This window comes from Manis pentadactyla, chromosome 12 (genome assembly GCF_030020395.1).
Source record: "Manis pentadactyla isolate mManPen7 chromosome 12, mManPen7.hap1, whole genome shotgun sequence".
In the NCBI taxonomy this organism is placed as follows: Eukaryota; Metazoa; Chordata; class Mammalia; order Pholidota; family Manidae; genus Manis; species Manis pentadactyla.
The window spans coordinates 10,860,849-10,883,040 of NC_080030.1; the positions used below are offsets into that span (position 1 = coordinate 10,860,849).

At 42.7% G+C, this 22,192-nt stretch overlaps 1 protein-coding gene across 1 annotated transcript in view; it reads left to right on the forward strand.

Moving 5' to 3' along the window:
* The first annotated feature begins 1,873 nt into the window (after positions 1–1,873).
* The window catches only part of LOC130679953 (uncharacterized), a 131,566-nt gene continuing 111,247 nt past the window's right edge, over positions 1,874–22,192 (forward strand). Inside the window, exons 1-2 of the mRNA XM_057489560.1 lie at positions 1,874–1,969; positions 2,116–2,612. Of these exons, the coding sequence (XP_057345543.1) occupies positions 1,874–1,969; positions 2,116–2,612 (593 nt within the window). The remainder of the gene's footprint in view (positions 1,970–2,115; positions 2,613–22,192) is intronic.

Sequence of the window (22,192 nt, forward strand, 5' to 3'; positions counted from 1 at the left end):
CATCTCTACAGGGTATTTTGGAGGGACTGCTATAGATGGAAGTGTTCCTAAGGTTAAATAGCTGTCACCAGAAGTAATAAAAAGGGACAGACAAACAGTACAGAACACCATACCTAATATACAAAGAATGAGGAGGGGAAAAAAAAAAACAACCTTTAGATTGTGTTTGTAATAGCATACTTAAGTGAGTTAAGTTAGATTCTTAGGTAGTAAGGAAGTTACCCTTTACCTTTTAGTAACCAGGTACCTAAAGCCTGCAATGGCAGTAAGTACATACCTATCGATAATCACCCTAAATGTAAATGATCTGAATGCACCAATCAAAACACACAGTCACTGAATGGATAAAAAAACAAGACCCATGTATATACTGTCTACAAGAGACTCGCTTCAAACCCGAAGACATACTCAGACTAAGAGTGAAGGGATGGAAAAAGATATTTCATGCAACTAATAGGGAGAAAAAAGCAGGTGTTGCGGTACTTGTATTGAGCAAAATAGACTTTAAAACAAAGAAAGTCACAAGAGACAAGGACGGGCATTACATAATGATAAAGGGGTCAATCCAACAAGAGGATATAACCATTATAAATATCTATGCACCCAACACAGGAGCACCTACATATGTGAAACAAATACTAACAGAATTGAAAGGGGAAATAGAATGCAATGCATTCATTTTAGAAGACTTCAACACTTCACTCACTCCAAAGAACAGATCAACCAGACAGAAAATAAGTAAGGAGACAGAGGCATTGAACAACACATTAGAACAGATGGACCTTACACATCTACAGAACTCTCCACTCAAAAGCAGCAGGATACACATTCTTCTCAAGTGCACACAGAAGATTTTCAAGAATAGATTATATACTAGGCCACAAAAAGAGCCTCAGAAAATTCGAAAAGATTGAAATTGTACCAACCAGCTTCTCAGAACACAAGGGTATGAAACTAGAAATAAAATACACAAAGACGACGAAATGGCCTACAATCACATGGAGGCTTAACAACATGCTCCTAAATAACCAGTAGATCAATGACCAAATAAAAACAGAGATCAAGCAATACATGGAAACAAATAACAATAATTCAACAACGCAAAATCTGTGGGACTCAGCGAAGGCGGTGGTAAGAAGGAAGTATATTGCACCACAGGCCTACCTCCGGGAAGAACAACAATCCCACATGAACAGTCTAAACTCACATTTAACTGAACTAGAAAAAGAAGAACAAATGAGGCCCAAACTCAGGAGAAGGAGGGACATAATAATGATTAGAGCAGAAATAAATACAATAGAGAAGAATTAAACAATAGAGAGAATCAATGAAAGCAGGAGCTGGTTCTTTGAGAAAATAAACAAAATAGTAAACCCCTAGCCAGACTCCCTCTTCCTGCCCAAGTGTATCTGTCTCTCCTGGCGCCTTGTTTCGTCTATGGCCCTGCTTCTTCCATACCCCAAACAGGATCCACGGAGCCCCCAGACTCAAAGAACCCAAGAATGGACTGACAATTACCAAACGAAAAGGGACTGGGGAGGTGGGTGGGAAGGGAGGGATAAGGGGGAAAAGGGGCATTACGATTAGCACACATAATATAGCGGGGGGACACGAGAAAGGCAGTAAATACAGGGAAGACAAGTAATGATTCTACAACATCTTACTACGCTGATGGACGGTGACTGTAATGGGGTGTGTGGGGAGACTTGATAATGGGGGGAATCTAGGAAGCACATTGTTGCTCATGTGACTGTGTATTAATGACACCAAAATGAATCAATAAATAAATACAAATAACACGTGGGTCATGTCATGAAAAATTAGAAAGTACTTTGAAAGAAATGAAAGTCTCGCCTGATAGCCCTCGCGGCCAATGAGCGTGCAGCGTCCCGCGCAGGCCCGCCCCCGTATGAAGGCCGTTGGGCCAATGAGCGTGGGGCGTCCGAATCTGGCCCTCCCCCGACTGACGGTACTCCAGGCCAATGAGGGAGCGGCTCTGCGGAGCGGGTAGCCATTGGGAGCGCGGGCAGAAAACATATCTCCGGCGGCTGCGTAGCAGCTGCAGGCGTCGCAGCCGCTACATTGAAGAGTCAGTAGGTTCGCCTGCACCGCCAGGAGGAGCTGCTCCCGCGGCTCAGTCCGTGCTCCGGTCCGCCGTCCGTGTCCGGGCCCTCCGTCCCTCCCGCGCTGCGAACCCGGCGGAGCCCAGATGGTGGACCCGCGCTGTGCTCGGCTACGCCTCCCTCCCGGCGCGGAGGCGCCGGCGGCGCCTACCTCGTCCGCTGGGCCCCCCGGCGCCGCACTCGCCGCTTCGCGACTCTCCCGCGGCGGACGGAGGGCGGCGATCGACTCGCATGTAGAGCCGCCGCCACGGCCGGACCTGCGCCCGTCCAGGTCGGCCGCCTCCAGCCTGGCGCCGTCGCGCGGCGCGACCAGGAACCCCGATGCGGCCGCGGCGCGTGCGGCCGCCTGTCCCCCGCCGACCGCTTCGCCAAGGCCGCCGAGAGCCCGGCCGGGAAGCGGCTCCGGCCGCCGGGGACCTGCGGCGGAGCGTCCAGAGCGGGCCCCGCTTCAGGGGTGAAGGCGACAGCGACGGCTCTGTGGGCCCCAAGGTACGTGGCGGCGGGGACCCCTGCCTCCGCCTGCGGGCGCGGTGGTGCCGGTGAGGGGGCGGTCGTGGGAGGGCTCGGCGGGCAGCGCGGGGCTCGCGGGGCCGTGGGGCGGCCGACGCGCGTGCTGGGTCCTCGCTGGGCCTGGCTTGGGGCCGCTCCGCCGACTTGCCGCCGCCGCCCGGGACGGGGCCGCAGGCGGAGGGGCGGGGGCCGCGCAGGCGGGGAGGCCGGCGGGCGTCTTGCCGCGTGTGGAGGTTTTCGGCGGCGGCCTCGAGGGCGAGGGCCGGGCGAGCAGAGGGTGAGGCGGGACCCGCGGCGGGGCGGCGGGGGAGAGGCCCCCGGAGGCCGCGCCTTCAGAATTAAGTGTTTTCCTGAGGTGCCTGTCGTCCTTGCCATTTGGGATTACCGATTCCATTTCCTTGCTGGTCATTGGTCTGTTCAGGTTTTGTTTCTTCCTGGGTCAGCCGTGGAAGGTTGCATTTTCCTAGAAAGCTGACCATCTTCTAAGTTCTCCACTTTGTTACCATATAATTTTTCATAGTATTCTTTCATAATTCTTCATATTTCTGTGGTGTCTAGTGATTTTTCCTTTCTCATTTCTGATTCTGTTCATATGTGTAGACTCTCTTTTTTTATTGGTAAGTCTGGCTAGGGGTTTACTATTTTGTTTATTTTCTCAAAGAACCAGCTCCTGCTTTCATTGATTCTCTCTATTGTTTAATTCTTCTCTATTGTATTTATTTCTGCTCTAATCATTATTATGTCCCTCCTTCTCCTGAGTTTGGGCCTCATTTGTTCTTCTTTTTCTAGTTCAGTTAAATGTGAGTTTAGACTGTTCATGTGGGATTGTTGTTCTTCCCGGAGGTAGGCCTGTGGTGCAATATACTTCCTTCTTACCACCGCCTTCGCTGAGTCCCACAGATTTTGCGTTGTTGAATTATTGTTATTTGTTTCCATGTATTGCTTGATCTCTGTTTTTATTTGGTCATTGATCTACTGGTTATTTAGGAGCATGTTGTTAAGCCTCCATGTGATTGTAGGCCATTTCGTCGTCTTTGTGTATTTTATTTCTAGTTTCATACCCTTGTGTTCTGAGAAGCTGGTTGGTACAATTTCAATCTTTTCGAATTTTCTGAGGCTCTTTTTGTGGCCTAGTATATAATCTATTCTTGAAAATCTTCTGTGTGCACTTGAGAAGAATGTGTATCCTGCTGCTTTTGAGTGGAGAGTTCTGTAGATGTGTAAGGTCCATCTGTTCTAATGTGTTGTTCAATGCCTCTGTCTCCTTACTTATTTTCTGTCTGGTTGATCTGTTCTTTGGAGTGAGTGAAGTGTTGAAGTCTTCTAAAATGAATGCATTGCATTCTATTTCCCCTTTCAATTCTGTTAGTATTTGTTTCACATATGTAGGTGCTCCTGTGTTGGGTGCATAGATATTTATAATGGTTATATCCTCTTGTTGGATTGACCCCTTTATCATTATGTAATGCCCGTCCTTGTCTCTTGTGACTTTCTTTGTTTTAAAGTCTATTTTGCTCAATACAAGTACCGCAACACCTGCTTTTTTCTCCCTATTAGTTGCATGAAATATCTTTTTCCATCCCTTCACTCTTAGTCTGAGTATGTCTTCGGGTTTGAAGCGAGTCTCTTGTAGACAGTATATACATGGGTCTTGTTTTTTTATCCATTCAGTGACTGTGTGTTTTGATTGGTGCATTCAGATCATTTACATTTAGGGTGATTATCGATAGGTATGTACTTACTGCCATTGCAGGCTTTAGGTACCTGGTTACTAAAAGGTAAAGGGTAACTTCCTTACTACCTAAGAATCTAACTTAACTCACTTAAGTATGCTATTACAAACACAATCTAAAGGTTGTTTTTTTTTTCCCCTCCTCATTCTTTGTATATTAGGTATGGTGTTCTGTACTGTTTGTCTGTCCCTTTTTATTACTTCTGGTGACAGCTATTTAACCTTAGGAACACTTCCATCTATAGCAGTCCCTCCAAAATACCCTGTAGAGATGGGTGGTGCAAGCTAAATTCTCTCAGCTTTTGCTTATCTGGAAATTGTTTAATCCCTCCTTCAAATTTAAATGATAATCTTTTTTATTTTTTATTCAGTTGTTATAATTTTTTGTATGATTAATCTACAATAGACTCCCCCCATCGTCAAGTCCCCCCAACATACCCTTTACAGTCAGTGTCCATCAGCGTAGTAAGATGCTATAGGATCACTACTTGTCTTCTCTGTGTTGTACAGCCCTCCTGGTGCCCCCCCTACATTATGTTTGCTAATGGCAATGCCCCTTTTTTTCTGCTTATCCCTCCCTTCCCACACCCATCCTCCCCAGTCCCTTTCCCTTTGATAACTGTTAGTGCATTCTTGGGCTCTGTGAATCTGCTGCTGTTTCGTTCCTTCAGTTTTTTTTTCTTTGTTCTTATACTCCACAGATGAGTGAAATCATGATACTTGTCTTTTTCCGCCAGGCTTATTTCCCTGAGCATAATACCCTCTAGCTCCATCCATGTTGTTGCAAATGGTAGGATTTGTTTTCTTCTCATGGCTGACTAATATTCCTTTGTGTGTATGTACTACATCTTCTTTATCCATTCATGTACACTTAGGTAACTTCCATTTCTTGGCTATTGTAAATAGTGCTGAGATAAACATAGGGGTGCATATGTCTTTTTCAAACTGGGCTGCTGCATTCTTAGGGTAAATTCCTAGAATTGGGATTCCTGGGTCAAATGGTATTTCTATTTTGAGCTTTTTGAGATACCTCCATACTGCTATTGACAATGGCTGAACTAATTTACATTCCCACCAGCAGTGTAGGACGGTTCCCCTTTCTCCACAATCTCACCATCGAGTGTTGTTGTTTGTCTTTTGGATGGTGGTGATCCTTACTGGTGTGAGGTGATACCTCATTGTGGTTTTAATTTGCATTTCTCTGATGACTAGCGATGTGTAGCATCTTTTCATTTGTCTGTTGTCCATCTGAATTTCTTCCTTGGAGAACTGTCTGCTCAGCTCCTCTGACCATTTTTTAATTGAATTATTTGCTCTTTGTTGAGGTGCGTGAGCTCTTAATATATTTTGGATGTCAACCCTTTATCAGATCTGTTGTATATGAATATATTCTCCCATAGTGTAGGATGCCTTTTTGTTATATTGATGGTGTCCTTTGCTGTACAGAAGCCTTTCAGCTTGATATAGCCCCACTTGTTCATTTTTGCTTTTGTTTCCCTTGCCCGGGGACATATGTTCATGAAGAAGTCGCTCATGTTTATGTCCAAGAGATTTTTGCCTATGTTTTTTTTCTAAGAGTTTTACGGTCTCATGGCTTACATTCAGGTCTTTGATCCATTTCCAATTTACTTTTGTGTATGGGGTTTGAAAATGATCCAGTTTCATTCTCTTACATGTAGCTGTCCAGTTTTGCCAACACCAGCTGTTGAAGAGGCTGTCATTTTCCCATTGTATGTCCATGGCTCCTGTATTGTATATTAATTTACCTTGTATGTTTGGGTTAATGTCTGGGGACTCTATTGTGTTCCACTGGTCTGTGGGTCGGATCTTGTGACAGTACGAAATTGTCTTGATGACTGTGGCTTTGTAGTAGAGCTTGAAGTTGGGGAGCGAGATCCCCCCTGCTTTGTTATACCTTCTCAGGATTGCTTAGGCTATTCGGGGTCTTTTCTGGTTCCATATGAATTTTAAAACTATTTGTTCCAGTTCGTTGAAGAATGCTGTTGGTATTTTGATAGGGATTGCATTGAATCTGTAGATTGCTTCAGGCAGGATGGCCATTTTGACAATATTAATTTTTCCGAGACAAGAGCATGGGATGAGTTTCCATTTGTTAGTATCTTCTTTAATTTCTCTTAAGAGTGTCTTGTAGTTTTCAGGGTATAGTAGGTCTTTCACTTCCTTGGTTAGGTTTATTCCTAGGTATTTTATTCTTGTTGATGCAATTGTGAATGGAATTGTTTTTCCTGATTTCTCTTTCTGCTAGTTCATCGTTAGTGTATAGGAAAGCAACAGGTTTCTGTGTACTAATTTTGTATCCTGCAACTATGCTGAATTCAGATATTACTTGTAGGGGTTTTGGAGTGGAGTCTTTAGGGTTTTTTTAATGTACAATATCATGTCATCTGCAAATAGTGACGGTTTGACTTGTTCTTTACCAGTCTGGGTGCCTTGTATTTCCTTGTTTTGTCTGATTGCCGTGGCTAGGTCCTCCAGTACTATGTTGAATAACAGTGGGGAGAGTGGGCATCCCTGTCTCATTCCCGATCTCAGAGGAAGAGCTTTCAGCTTCTCGCTGTTAAGTATGATGTTGTCTGTGGGCTTGTCATATATGGCCTTTATTATGTTGAGGTACTTGCCCTGTATACCCTTTTTGTTGAGAGTTTTTATCATGAATGGATATTGAATTTGTGAAATGTTTTTTCAGCGTCTGTGGGCGTGATCGTGTGGTTTTTGTCCTCCTCTTTGTCGATGTGGTGGATGATGTTGATGGATTTTCTAATAACATACCATCCCTGCTTCCCTGGAATAAGTCCTACTTGTTCATGATGGATGATCTTTTTGATGTATTTTTGCATTTGGTGTGCTAATATTTTGTTGAGTATTTTTTTTTTTTTTGCTCACAACCACTTTTGTTTTTTGTCTTTTCAGTATACCAAGTGTTTTTCCCACTATACCTGCAGCACACAAACACACTCACATATATATCTATATGTAGATGCATAAAGATAGATTTTTCCTTTACAGAACACACACAAAACAAAAAATTGCCACTGCAAATCTGAACTGTTAGCATCTGGAGCATGGAAAATATGTGTTCACCTGCTTTTGTTTTCACAAGGCTCCCCTGATCTCAATGTAGTGGCGAATTGGAGTTTGTCTCCTCTTCTCTCAGGTCCATTGATTCCAGCCTGTACATACTGATTCTAGACTTTCTAGGTGGTTCACAAACAGCTCAGGTTAAATTAACTTGAGGACAGTGTTTGAAAATGCAGAATTACTCACACTTCTTTGTGCCTGTAATTAAGCATTGTTTCCAGAAGATCAATCTTTTAATTACAGGGAGCTTCCCTACTGGTGGCTCTCAGTAACAAGAAGCATATTGTGTGAGCTGACTGGAAAAATAAAGAGGAGGAAAAAAATTCTTTATAGCACGTTGCCTTTGCAAAAGTAACATCTCCAGGGTATTGAATAGAGTCTGGTCTTCACCAGCCTGTCTAAGGTTGGTCCTATAACCTCCATTGAAAACTTACCTTCATGAGTTCATGTTTGATAGGAAGAACTTATGATAGATACATGCTAATAATGCTTGTTTTGTATTGGCTGTGCAGTGGGAATTGTGCTAATCATGTTAAATTATATACTATGAGGTTGGCTCTGTTATCCTTCCCTGTTTTAGAAGTGAAGAAACTAAGGCTATTCAACAGTTAATCTGTGGCCTTATAACAGTAAGTGGAGCACTATGTTAAATTTAGCTGTATCTTACCACAAAGGTAATGGTATTAACTCTGATGCTCTTCCTTCCTTCCTTCATTTATTTATTCATTTTTAATTGTTATCATTAATCTGCGATTACATGAAGAACATTATGTTTACTACCCTCCCCCCTTCACCAAGTCCCCCCTGCAAACCACATTACAGTCACTGTCCATCAGCATTGAAAGATGTTGTAGAATATCACTACTTGTCTTCTCTGTGTTGCCCAGCCCTTCCCATGTCGTCCCCCCCCACACATTATACATGCTAATCGTAATGCCCCCTTTCTTTTACCCCCTTATCCCTCCCTTCCCACCCATCCTCCCTAGTCCATTTTCCTTTGGTAACTCTTAGTCCATTCTTGGGTTCTGTGATTGTGCTGCTGTTTTGTTCCTTCAGTTTTTCTTTGTTCTCATACTCCACATGTGAGTGAAATCATTTGGTACTTGTCTCTCTCCGACTGGCTTATTTCACTGAGCATAATACCCTCTAGCTCCATGCATGTTGTTGCAAATGGCAGGATTTCTTTTCTTCTCATGGCTGGATAATATTCCATTGTGTATATGTACCACATGTTCTTTAGCCATTCATCTACTGATGGACACTTAGGTTGCTTCCATTTCTTGGCTGTTGTAAATAGTGCTGCGATAAACATAGAGGTGCATCTGTCTTTTTCAAACCGGGCTGCTGCATTCTTTGGGTAAATTCCTAGAAGTGGATTGTTGAGTATTTATGCATGTATGTTTGTCAGCGATATTGGTCTGTAACTTTCTTTTTTTGTGGTGTCTTTGCCTGGTTTTGGTATTAAGGTGATGCTGGCCTCGTACAATGAGTTTGGAAGTATTCCTTCTTCTTCTACTTTTTGGAAAAGTTTAAGGAGGATGACTATTAGGTCTTCGGTACATGTTTGATTAAAGTCAGCGGTGCAGCCATCTGGTTCAGGTGTTTTGTTCTTAGGTAGTTTTTTGATTACCAGTTCAATTTTGTTCCTAGTAATTGGTCTGTTCAGATTTTCTGTTCTTTCTCGGTTATTAGCCTTGGAGGGTTGCATTTTTCTAGAAAGTTGTCCATTTCTTGTAGGTTATCCAGTGTGTTGGCATATAATTTTTCATGGTATTCTCTCCTAATTCTTTGTGTTTCCGTAGTGATTTTTCCTTTCTCATTTCTGATTCTGTTTGTGTGTGCAGGCTCTCTTTTTCTCTTGATTAGTCTGGCTAGGGGTTTATCCATTTTGTTTGTTTTCTTGAAGAATCAGCTCCTGCTTTCATCGATTCTTTGTATTGTTTCATTCTTCTCGGTTTTATTTATTTCTGCTCCAATCTTGATTGTGTTCCTCCTCCTGCTGACTGTGGGCCGCATTTGTTCTTCTTTCTCTTGTTGTGATAGTTTTCAGCTTAGACTGTTCATATGGGATTGTTCTTCTCTCCTGAGGGAGGCCTGTATTGCGATATACTTCCCTCTTAGCACCGCCGTGTCTGTGTCCCACAGATTTTGCCTTGTTCAATTTTTATTGTAGTCATTTGTCTCCATATATTGCTTGCTTGATCTCTGCTTTTATTTGGTCATTGAATCGTTGGTTGTTGAGGAGCATGTTGTTAATCCGCCACGCGGTGGTAGGCTTTTTCATTTTATTTGCGTAATTTATTTCTAGTTTCATACCCTTGTGGTGTGAGAAGCTGCATCGTTTTTGGGGGCTCGTCCGGGATAACTTCGGAGGTGAGTATAGGCATCCGAGCCTGCCTTTTCCTTCACTGTCCTTATAGAACGAAGCCGTCTATGGCACACAACATCGGGCGCTCGTCAGCCACTTAAATGGGACTAGCCCGGCTGCCGATCTCAAAGTCTCGAGCGCCAGGTTCCCCTGCGTCTCCCTCAGTGGATCCCCCGTCTCCCTTGGGAGCCGGGAAAGTCACCTGAGTGGAGGCCAGGATTCCCCTTCAGAGGCATCTCCTTGGACGCCAGGGACTGAGGAAGGCCGTGGGCACCTGCAAGAGTCTAGGCTGAGGATGCGCTTCAGCGGCTTCCCAAAGGCCCGCGTGTCTGGAGTCGGACCCCGAGAGCCCGACTGGGTATCCATGAGGAGTGTCTCTCTTTCTGTCTGCCAGACTTCCAGTCTGCTTCTCCGGGCCGCCCCAGCCTCTGGGTGAGGCAAGGGTGCTCTTTACTTCCTTTACTCGCTCGATGTGTGCCTCTATCTCCGTCAGTGCCACGGATGCCGGATGCTCAGCACCGCAAGGTAGGAGATCCACGCTTCACTCTTATTCCTGACGAAATGCTGTACTTTTTATCTCATAAACATGTGTCTGGTTCGTTCAAGAATACTGTTGGTATTTTGATGGGGATTGCATCGAATCTGTAGATTGCTTTAGGCAGGATGGCCATTTTGATAATATTAATTCCTTTTAGCCAGGAGCATGGGATGAGTTTCCGTTTGTTAGTGTCCTCTTTACCTTCTGTTAAGAGTGTCTTGTAGTTTTCAGGGTATGGTAGGTCTTTCAGTTCCTTGGTTAGGTTTATTCCTAGGTATTTTATTCTTGTTGATGCAATTGTGAATGGAATTGTTTTCCTGATTTCTGTTTCTGCTAGTTCATCATTAGTGTATAGGAAAGCAACAGGTGTCTGTGTATTAATTTTGTATCCTGCGACTCCGCTGAATTCAGATATCAGTTCTAGTAGTTTTGGAGTGGAGTCTTTAGGGTTTTTTAATGCACAATATCATGTCATCTGCAAATAGTGATGGTTTGACTTGTTCTTTACCAATCTGGATGCCTTGTATTTCTTCGTTTTGTGTGATTGCCGTGGCTAGGACCTCCAGTACTATGTTGAATAACAGTGGGGAGAGTGGGCATCCCTGTCTTGTTCCCGATGTCCGAGGAAAACCTTTCAGCTTCTCGCTGTTAAGTATGATGTTGCCTGTGGGCTTGTCATATATGGCCTTTATTATGTTGAGGTACTTGCCCTGTATACCCATTTTGTTGAGAGTTTTTATCATGTATGGATGTTGAATTTTTTCAACTGTTTTTTCAGCATCTGTGGACGTGATCATGTGGTTTTTTTCCTAGTTTTTGCTGAGTTGGTGGTTGATGATCATGGATTTTCTAATACTGTGCCATCCTTGCATCCCTGGAATAAATCTACTTGATCGTGATGGATGATCTTTTTTATGTATTTTTGAATTTGGTGTGCTAATATGTTGTTCAGTATTTTTTTTTTTTTGCTCCGAACTACTTTTATTTTTTGTCTTTTCAATATACAAAGTGTTTTCCACACTATACATGCAGCACACACACGCACGCACACACACACACACATACATATATGTATGCATAAAGATAGAATTTTCCTTTAAAGAACACAGGAAAACTAAAAATTGCCGTTGCAAATCTGAACTGTTAGCATGTGGAGCATATAAAATGTGTGTTCACCTGGTTTTTTTTTTTTCACAAGGCTCCCCTGGTCTCAGTGAAGTGGCCAATTGGAGTCTGTCTCCTCTTCTCTCTGGTCCATTGATTTCAGCCTGTACGTACTGATTCTAGACTTTCTAGGTGGTTCACAAACAGCTCAGGTTAAATTAACTTGAGGACAGTGTTTGAAAATGCAGAATTACTCACGCTTCTCTGTGCCTGTTCTTAAGCATTGTTTCCAGAAGATGGATCTTTTTAATTCCAGTGAGCTAATCTGCTGATGGCTCTCAGTAACAAGAAGTGTATTGTGTGAGCTGACTGGAAAAATAAAGAGAAGGAAGAAAATTCTTTGTAGCACGTTGCCTTTGCAAAAGTAACATCTCTGGGGCATTGAGTAAGAGTCTGGTCTTCACCAGTCTATCTAAGGTTGGTCCTATAACCTCCATTGAAAACTTACCTTCATGAGTTCATGTTTGATAGGAAGAACTTATGATAGATACATGCTAATAATGCTTGTTTTGTATTGGCTGTGCAGTGGGAATTGTGCTAATCATGTTAAATTGTATACTATGAGGTTGGCTCAGTTATCCTTCCCTATTTTAGAAGTGAAGAAACTAAGGCTATTCAACAGTTAATCTGTGGCCTTATAACAGTAAGTGGAGCACTATGTTAAATTTAGCTGTATCTTACCACAAAGGTAATGGTATTAACTCTGATGCTCTTCCTTCCTTCCTTCATTTATTTATTCATTTTTAATTGTTATCATTAATCTGCGATTACATGAAGAACATTATGTTTACTACCCTCCTCCCTTCACCAAGTCCCCCCTGCAAACCACATTACAGTCACTGTCCATCAGCATTGAAAGATGTTGTAGAATATCACTACTTGTCTTCTCTGTGTTGCGCAGCCCTTCCCATGTCGCCCCCCCCCCCACATTATACATGCTGATCGTAATGCCCCCTTTCTTTTACCCCCTTATCCCTCCCTTCCCACCCATCCTCCCTAGTCCATTTTCCTTTGTTAACTCTTAGTCCATTCTTGGGTTCTGTGATTGTGCTGCTGTTTTGTTCCTTCAGTTTTTCTTTGTTCTCATACTCCACATGTGAGTGAAATCATTTGGTACTTGTCTCTCTCCGACTGGCTTATTTCACTGAGCATAATACCCTCTAGCTCCATGCATGTTGTTGCAAATGGCAGGATTTCTTTTCTTCTCATGGCTGGATCATATTCCATTGTGTATATGTACCACATGTTCTTTAGCCATTCATCTACTGATGGACACTTAGGTTGCTTCCATTTCTTGGCTGTTGTAAATAGTGCTGCGATAAACATAGAGGTGCATCTGTCTTTTTCAAACCGGGCTGCTGCATTCTTTGGGTAAATTCCTAGAAGTGGATTGTTGAGTATTTATGCATGTATGTTTGTCAGCGATATTGGTCTGTAACTTTCTTTTTTTGTGGTGTCTTTGCCTGGTTTTGGTATTAAGGTGATGCTGGCCTCGTACAATGAGTTTGGAAGTATTCCTTCTTCTTCTACTTTTTGGAAAAGTTTAAGGAGGATGACTATTAGGTCTTCGGTACATGTTTGATTAAAGTCAGCGGTGCAGCCATCTGGTTCAGGTGTTTTGCTCTTAGGTAGTTTTTTGATTACCAGTTCAATTTTGTTCCTAGTAATTGGTCTGTTCAGATTTTCTGTTCTTTCTCGGTTATTAGCCTTGGAGGGTTGCATTTTTCTAGAAAGTTGTCCATTTCTTGTAGGTTATCCAGTGTGTTGGCATATAATTTTTCATGGTATTCTCTCCTAATTCTTTGTGTTTCCGTAGTGATTTTTCCTTTCTCATTTCTGATTCTGTTTGTGTGTGCAGGCTCTCTTTTTCTCTTGATTAGTCTGGCTAGGGGTTTATCCATTTTGTTTGTTTTCTCGAAGAATCAGCTCCTGCTTTCATCGATTCTTTGTATTGTTTCATTCTTCTCGGTTTTATTTATTTCTGCTCCAATCTTGATTGTGTTCCTCCTCCTGCTGACTGTGGGCCGCATTTGTTCTTCTTTCTCTTGTTGTGATAGTTTTCAGCTTAGACTGTTCATATGGGATTGTTCTTCTCTCCTGAGGGAGGCCTGTATTGCGATATACTTCCCTCTTAGCACCGCCGTGTCTGTGTCCCACAGATTTTGCCTTGTTCAATTTTTATTGTAGTCATTTGTCTCCATATATTGCTTGCTTGATCTCTGCTTTTATTTGGTCATTGAATCGTTGGTTGTTGAGGAGCATGTTGTTAATCCGCCACGCGGTGGTAGGCTTTTTCATTTTATTTGCGTAATTTATTTCTAGTTTCATACCCTTGTGGTGTGAGAAGCTGCATCGTTTTTGGGGGCTCGTCCGGGATAACTTCGGAGGTGAGTATAGGCATCCGAGCCTGCCTTTTCCTTCACTGTCCTTATAGAACGAAGCAGTCTATGGCACACAACATCGGGCGCTCGTCAGCCACTTAAATGGGACTAGCCCGGCTGCCGATCTCAAAGTCTCGAGCGCCAGGTTCCCCTGCGTCTCCCTCAGTGGATCCCCCGTCTCCCTTGGGAGCCGGGAAAGTCACCTGAGTGGAGGCCAGGATTCCCCTTCAGAGGCATCTCCTTGGACGCCAGGGACTGAGGAAGGCCGTGGGCACCTGCAAGAGTCTAGGCTGAGGATGCGCTTCAGCGGCTTCCCAAAGGCCCGCGTGTCTGGAGTCGGACCCCGAGAGCCCGACTGGGTATCCATGAGGAGTGTCTCTCTTTCTGTCTGCCAGACTTCCAGTCTGCTTCTCCGGGCCGCCCCAGCCTCTGGGTGAGGCAAGGGTGCTCTTTACTTCCTTTACTCGCTCGATGTGTGCCTCTATCTCCGTCAGTGCCACGGATGCCGGATGCTCAGCACCGCAAGGTAGGAGATCCACGCTTCACTCTTATTCCTGACGAAATGCTGTACGTTTTATCTCATAAACATGTGTCTGGTTCGTTCAAGAATACTGTTGGTATTTTGATGGGGATTGCATCGAATCTGTAGATTGCTTTAGGCAGGATGGCCATTTTGATAATATTAATTCCTTTTAGCCAGGAGCATGGGATGAGTTTCCGTTTGTTAGTGTCCTCTTTACCTTCTGTTAAGAGTGTCTTGTAGTTTTCAGGGTATGGTAGGTCTTTCAGTTCCTTGGTTAGGTTTATTCCTAGGTATTTTATTCTTGTTGATGCAATTGTGAATGGAATTGTTTTCCTGATTTCTGTTTCTGCTAGTTCATCATTAGTGTATAGGAAAGCAACAGGTGTCTGTGTATTAATTTTGTATCCTGCGACTCCGCTGAATTCAGATATCAGTTCTAGTAGTTTTGGAGTGGAGTCTTTAGGGTTTTTTAATGCACAATATCATGTCATCTGCAAATAGTGATGGTTTGACTTGTTCTTTACCAATCTGGATGCCTTGTATTTCTTCGTTTTGTGTGATTGCCGTGGCTAGGACCTCCAGTACTATGTTGAATAACAGTGGGGAGAGTGGGCATCCCTGTCTCGTTCCCGATGTCCGAGGAAAACCTTTCAGCTTCTCGCTGTTAAGTATGATGTTGCCTGTGGGCTTGTCATATATGGCCTTTATTATGTTGAGGTAGTTGCCCTGTATACCCATTTTGTTGAGAGTTTTTATCATGTATGGATGTTGAATTTTTTCAACTGTTTTTTCAGCATCTGTGGACGTGATCATGTGGTTTTTTTCCTCCTTTTTGCTGAGTTGGTGGATGATGATCATGGATTTTCTAATACTGTGCCATCCTTGCATCCCTGGAATAAATCTACTTGATCGTGATGGATGATCTTTTTTATGTATTTTTGAATTTGGTGTGCTACTATGTTGTTCAGTATTTTTTTTTTTTTGCTCAGAACTGCTTTTATTTTTTGTCTTTTCAATATACAAAGTGTTTTCCACACTATACATGCAGCACACACACGCACGCACACACACACACACACATACATATATGTATGCATAAAGATAGAATTTTCCTTTAAAGAACACAGGAAAACTAAAAATTGCCGTTGCAAATCTGAACTGTTAGCATGTGGAGCATATAAAATGTGTGTTCACCTGGTTTTTTTTTTTTCACAAGGCTCCCCTGGTCTCAGTGAAGTGGCCAATTGGAGTTTGTCTCCTCTTCTCTCTGGTCCATTGATTTCAGCCTGTACGTACTGATTCTAGACTTTCTAGGTGGTTCACAAACAGCTCAGGTTAAATTAACTTGAGGACAGTGTTTGAAAATGCAGAATTACTCACGCTTCTCTGTGCCTGTTCTTAAGCATTGTTTCCAGAAGATGGATCTTTTTAATTCCAGTGAGCTAATCTGCTGATGGCTCTCAGTAACAAGAAGTGTATTGTGTGAGCTGACTGGAAAAATAAAGAGAAGGAAGAAAATTCTTTGTAGCACGTTGCCTTTGCAAAAGTAACATCTCTGGGGCATTGAGTAAGAGTCTGGTCTTCACCAGTCTATCTAAGGTTGGTCCTATAACCTCCATTGAAAACTTACCTTCATGAGTTCATGTTTGATAGGAAGAACTTATGATAGATACATGCTAATAATGCTTGTTTTGTATTGGCTGTGCAGTGGGAATTGTGCTAATCATGTTAAATTGTATACTATGAGGTTGGCTCAGTTATCCTTCCCTATTTTAGAAGTGAAGAAACTAAGGCTATTCAACAGTTAATCTGTGGCCTTATAACAGTAAGTGGAGCACTATGTTAAATTTAGCTGTATCTTACCACAAAGGTAATGGTATTAACTCTGATGCTCTTCCTTCCTTCCTTCATTTATTTATTCATTTTTAATTGTTATCATTAATCTGCGATTACATGAAGAACATTATGTTTACTACCCTCCCCCCTTCACCAAGTCCCCCCTGCAAACCACATTACAGTCACTGTCCATCAGCATTGAAAGATGTTGTAGAATATCACTACTTGTCTTCTCTGTGTTGCCCAGCCCTTCCCATGTCGTCCCCCCCCCCACATTATACATGCTGATCGTAATGCCCCCTTTCTTTTACCCCCTTATCCCTCCCTTCCCACCCATCCTCCCTAGTCCATTTTCCTTTGGTAACTGTTAGTCCATTCTTGGGTTCTGTGATTGTGCTGCTGTTTTGTTCCTTCAGTTTTTCTTTGTTCTCATACTCCACATGTGAGTGAAATCATTTGGTGCTTGTCTCTCTCCGACTGGCTTATTTCACTGAGCATAATACCCTCTAGCTCCATGCATGTTGTTGCAAATGGCAGGATTTCTTTTCTTCTCATGGCTGGATCATATTCCATTGTGTATATGTACCACATGTTCTTTAGCCATTCATCTACTGATGGACACTTAGGTTGCTTCCATTTCTTGGCTGTTGTAAATAGTGCTGCGATAAACATAGAGGTGCATCTGTCTTTTTCAAACCGGGCTGCTGCATTCTTTGGGTAAATTCCTAGAAGTGGATTGTTGAGTATTTATGCATGTATGTTTGTCAGCGATATTGGTCTGTAACTTTCTTTTTTTGTGGTGTCTTTGCCTGGTTTTGCTATTAAGGTGATGCTGGCCTCGTACAATGAGTTTGGAAGTATTCCTTCTTCTTCTACTTTTTGGAAAAGTTTTAGGAGGATGACTATTAGGTCTTCGGTACATGTTTGATTAAAGTCAGCGGTGCAGCCATCTGGTTCAGGTGTTTTGCTCTTAGGTAGTTTTTTGATTACCAGTTCAATTTTGTTCCTAGTAATTGGTCTGTTCAGATTTTCTGTTCTTTCTCGGTTATTAGCCTTGGAGGGTTGCATTTTTCTAGAAAGTTGTCCATTTCTTGTAGGTTATCCAGTGTGTTGGCATATAATTTTTCATGGTATTCTCTCCTAATTCTTTGTGTTTCCGTAGTGATTTTTCCTTTCTCATTTCTGATTCTGTTTGTGTGTGCAGGCTCTCTTTTTCTCTTGATTAGTCTGGCTAGGGGTTTATCCATTTTGTTTGTTTTCTCGAAGAATCAGCTCCTGCTTTCATCGATTCTTTGTATTGTTTCATTCTTCTCGGTTTTATTTATTTCTGCTCCAATCTTGATTGTGTTCCTCCTCCTGCTGACTGTGGGCCGCATTTGTTCTTCTTTCTCTTGTTGTGATAGTTTTCAGCTTAGACTGTTCATATGGGATTGTTCTTCTCTCCTGAGGGAGGCCTGTATTGCGATATACTTCCCTCTTAGCACCGCCGTGTCTGTGTCCCACAGATTTTGCCTTGTTCAATTTTTATTGTAGTCATTTGTCTCCATATATTGCTTGCTTGATCTCTGCTTTTATTTGGTCATTGAATCGTTGGTTGTTGAGGAGCATGTTGTTAATCCGCCACGCGGTGGTAGGCTTTTTCATTTTATTTGCGTAATTTATTTCTAGTTTCATACCCTTGTGGTGTGAGAAGCTGCGTCGTTTTTGGGGGCTCGTCCGGGATAACTTCGGAGGTGAGTATAGGCATCCGAGCCTGCCTTTTCCTTCACTGTCCTTATAGAAGGAAGCCGTCTCTGGCACACAACATCGGGCGCTCGTCAGCCACTTAAATGGGACTAGCCCGGCTGCCGATCTCAAAGTCTCGAGCGCCAGGTTCCCCTGCGTCTCCCTCAGTGGATCCCCCGTCTCCCTTGGGAGCCGGGAAAGTCACCTGAGTGGAGGCCAGGATTCCCCTTCAGAGGCATCTCCTTGGACGCCAGGGACTGAGGAAGGCCGTGGGCACCTGCGAGAGTCTAGGCTGAGGATGCGCTTCAGCGGCTTCCCAAAGGCCCGCGTGTCTGGAATCAGACCCCGAGAGCCCGACTGGGTATCCATGAGGAGTGTCTCTCTTTCTGTCTGCCTGACTTCCAGCCTGCTTCTCCGGGCCGCCCCGGCCTCTGGGTGAGGCAAGGGTGCTCTTTACTTCCTTTACTCGCTCGATGTGTGCCTCTAACTCCGTCAGTGCCACGGACCCCGGATGCTCAGCACCGCAAGGTAGGAGATCCACGCTTCACTCTTATTCCTGACGAAATGCTGTACTTTTTATCTCATAAACATGTGTCTGGTTCGTTGAAGAATGCTGTTGGTATTTTGATGGGGATTGCATCGAATCTGTAGATTGCTTTAGGCAGGATGGCCATTTTGATAATATTAATTCCTTTTAGCCAGGAGCATGGGATGAGTTTCCGTTTGTTAGTGTCCTCTTTACCTTCTGTTAAGAGTGTCTTGTAGTTTTCAGGGTATGGTAGGTCTTTCAGTTCCTTGGTTAGGTTTATTCCTAGGTATTTTATTCTTGTTGATGCAATTGTGAATGGAATTGTTTTCCTGATTTCTGTTTCTGCTAGTTCATCATTAGTGTATAGGAAAGCAACAGGTGTCTGTGTATTAATTTTGTATCCTGCGACTCCGCTGAATTCAGATATCAGTTCTAGTAGTTTTGGAGTGGAGTCTTTAGGGTTTTTTAATGCACAATATCATGTCATCTGCAAATAGTGATGGTTTGACTTGTTCTTTACCAATCTGGATGCCTTGTATTTCTTCGTTTTGTGTGATTGCCGTGGCTAGGACCTCCAGTACTATGTTGAATAACAGTGGGGAGAGTGGGCATCCCTGTCTCGTTCCCGATGTCCGAGGAAAACCTTTCAGCTTCTCGCTGTTAAGTATGATGTTGCCTGTGGGCTTGTCATATATGGCCTTTATTATGTTGAGGTACTTGCCCTGTATACCCATTTTGTTGAGAGTTTTTATCATGTATGGATGTTGAATTTTTTCAACTGTTTTTTCAGCATCTGTGGACGTGATCATGTGGTTTTTTTCCTCCTTTTTGCTGAGTTGGTGGATGATGATCATGGATTTTCTAATACTGTGCCATCCTTGCATCCCTGGAATAAATCTACTTGATCGTGATGGATGATCTTTTTTATGTATTTTTGAATTTGGTGTGCTACTATGTTGTTCAGTATTTTTTTTTTTTTGCTCAGAACTGCTTTTATTTTTTGTCTTTTCAATATACAAAGTGTTTTCCACACTATACATGCAGCACACACACGCACGCACACACACACACACACATACATATATGTATGCATAAAGATAGAATTTTCCTTTAAAGAACACAGGAAAACTAAAAATTGCCGTTGCAAATCTGAACTGTTAGCATGTGGAGCATATAAAATGTGTGTTCACCTGGTTTTTTTTTTTTCACAAGGCTCCCCTGGTCTCAGTGAAGTGGCCAATTGGAGTTTGTCTCCTCTTCTCTCTGGTCCATTGATTTCAGCCTGTACGTACTGATTCTAGACTTTCTAGGTGGTTCACAAACAGCTCAGGTTAAATTAACTTGAGGACAGTGTTTGAAAATGCAGAATTACTCACGCTTCTCTGTGCCTGTTCTTAAGCATTGTTTCCAGAAGATGGATCTTTTTAATTCCAGTGAGCTAATCTGCTGATGGCTCTCAGTAACAAGAAGTGTATTGTGTGAGCTGACTGGAAAAATAAAGAGAAGGAAGAAAATTCTTTGTAGCACGTTGCCTTTGCAAAAGTAACATCTCTGGGGCATTGAGTAAGAGTCTGGTCTTCACCAGTCTATCTAAGGTTGGTCCTATAACCTCCATTGAAAACTTACCTTCATGAGTTCATGTTTGATAGGAAGAACTTATGATAGATACATGCTAATAATGCTTGTTTTGTATTGGCTGTGCAGTGGGAATTGTGCTAATCATGTTAAATTGTATACTATGAGGTTGGCTCAGTTATCCTTCCCTATTTTAGAAGTGAAGAAACTAAGGCTATTCAACAGTTAATCTGTGGCCTTATAACAGTAAGTGGAGCACTATGTTAAATTTAGCTGTATCTTACCACAAAGGTAATGGTATTAACTCTGATGCTCTTCCTTCCTTCCTTCATTTATTTATTCATTTTTAATTGTTATCATTAATCTGCGATTACATGAAGAACATTATGTTTACTACCCTCCCCCCTTCACCAAGTCCCCCCTGCAAACCACATTACAGTCACTGTCCATCAGCATTGAAAGATGTTGTAGAATATCACTACTTGTCTTCTCTGTGTTGCCCAGCCCTTCCCATGTCGTCCCCCCCCCACATTATACATGCTGATCGTAATGCCCCCTTTCTTTTACCCCCTTATCCCTCCCTTCCCACCCATCCTCCCTAGTCCATTTTCCTTTGGTAACTGTTAGTCCATTCTTGGGTTCTGTGATTGTGCTGCTGTTTTGTTCCTTCAGTTTTTCTTTGTTCTCATACTCCACATGTGAGTGAAATCATTTGGTGCTTGTCTCTCTCCGACTGGCTTATTTCACTGAGCATAATACCCTCTAGCTCCATGCATGTTGTTGCAAATGGCAGGATTTCTTTTCTTCTCATGGCTGGATCATATTCCATTGTGTATATGTACCACATGTTCTTTAGCCATTCATCTACTGATGGACACTTAGGTTGCTTCCATTTCTTGGCTGTTGTAAATAGTGCTGCGATAAACATAGAGGTGCATCTGTCTTTTTCAAACCGGGCTGCTGCATTCTTTGGGTAAATTCCTAGAAGTGGATTGTTGAGTATTTATGCATGTATGTTTGTCAGCGATATTGGTCTGTAACTTTCTTTTTTTGTGGTGTCTTTGCCTGGTTTTGCTATTAAGGTGATGCTGGCCTCGTACAATGAGTTTGGAAGTATTCCTTCTTCTTCTACTTTTTGGAAAAGTTTTAGGAGGATGACTATTAGGTCTTCGGTACATGTTTGATTAAAGTCAGCGGTGCAGCCATCTGGTTCAGGTGTTTTGCTCTTAGGTAGTTTTTTGATTACCAGTTCAATTTTGTTCCTAGTAATTGGTCTGTTCAGATTTTCTGTTCTTTCTCGGTTATTAGCCTTGGAGGGTTGCATTTTTCTAGAAAGTTGTCCATTTCTTGTAGGTTATCCAGTGTGTTGGCATATAATTTTTCATGGTATTCTCTCCTAATTCTTTGTGTTTCCGTAGTGATTTTTCCTTTCTCATTTCTGATTCTGTTTGTGTGTGCAGGCTCTCTTTTTCTCTTGATTAGTCTGGCTAGGGGTTTATCCATTTTGTTTGTTTTCTCGAAGAATCAGCTCCTGCTTTCATCGATTCTTTGTATTGTTTCATTCTTCTCGGTTTTATTTATTTCTGCTCCAATCTTGATTGTGTTCCTCCTCCTGCTGACTGTGGGCCGCATTTGTTCTTCTTTCTCTTGTTGTGATAGTTTTCAGCTTAGACTGTTCATATGGGATTGTTCTTCTCTCCTGAGGGAGGCCTGTATTGCGATATACTTCCCTCTTAGCACCGCCGTGTCTGTGTCCCACAGATTTTGCCTTGTTCAATTTTTATTGTAGTCATTTGTCTCCATATATTGCTTGCTTGATCTCTGCTTTTATTTGGTCATTGAATCGTTGGTTGTTGAGGAGCATGTTGTTAATCCGCCACGCGGTGGTAGGCTTTTTCATTTTATTTGCGTAATTTATTTCTAGTTTCATACCCTTGTGGTGTGAGAAGCTGCGTCGTTTTTGGGGGCTCGTCCGGGATAACTTCGGAGGTGAGTATAGGCATCCGAGCCTGCCTTTTCCTTCACTGTCCTTATAGAAGGAAGCCGTCTCTGGCACACAACATCGGGCGCTCGTCAGCCACTTAAATGG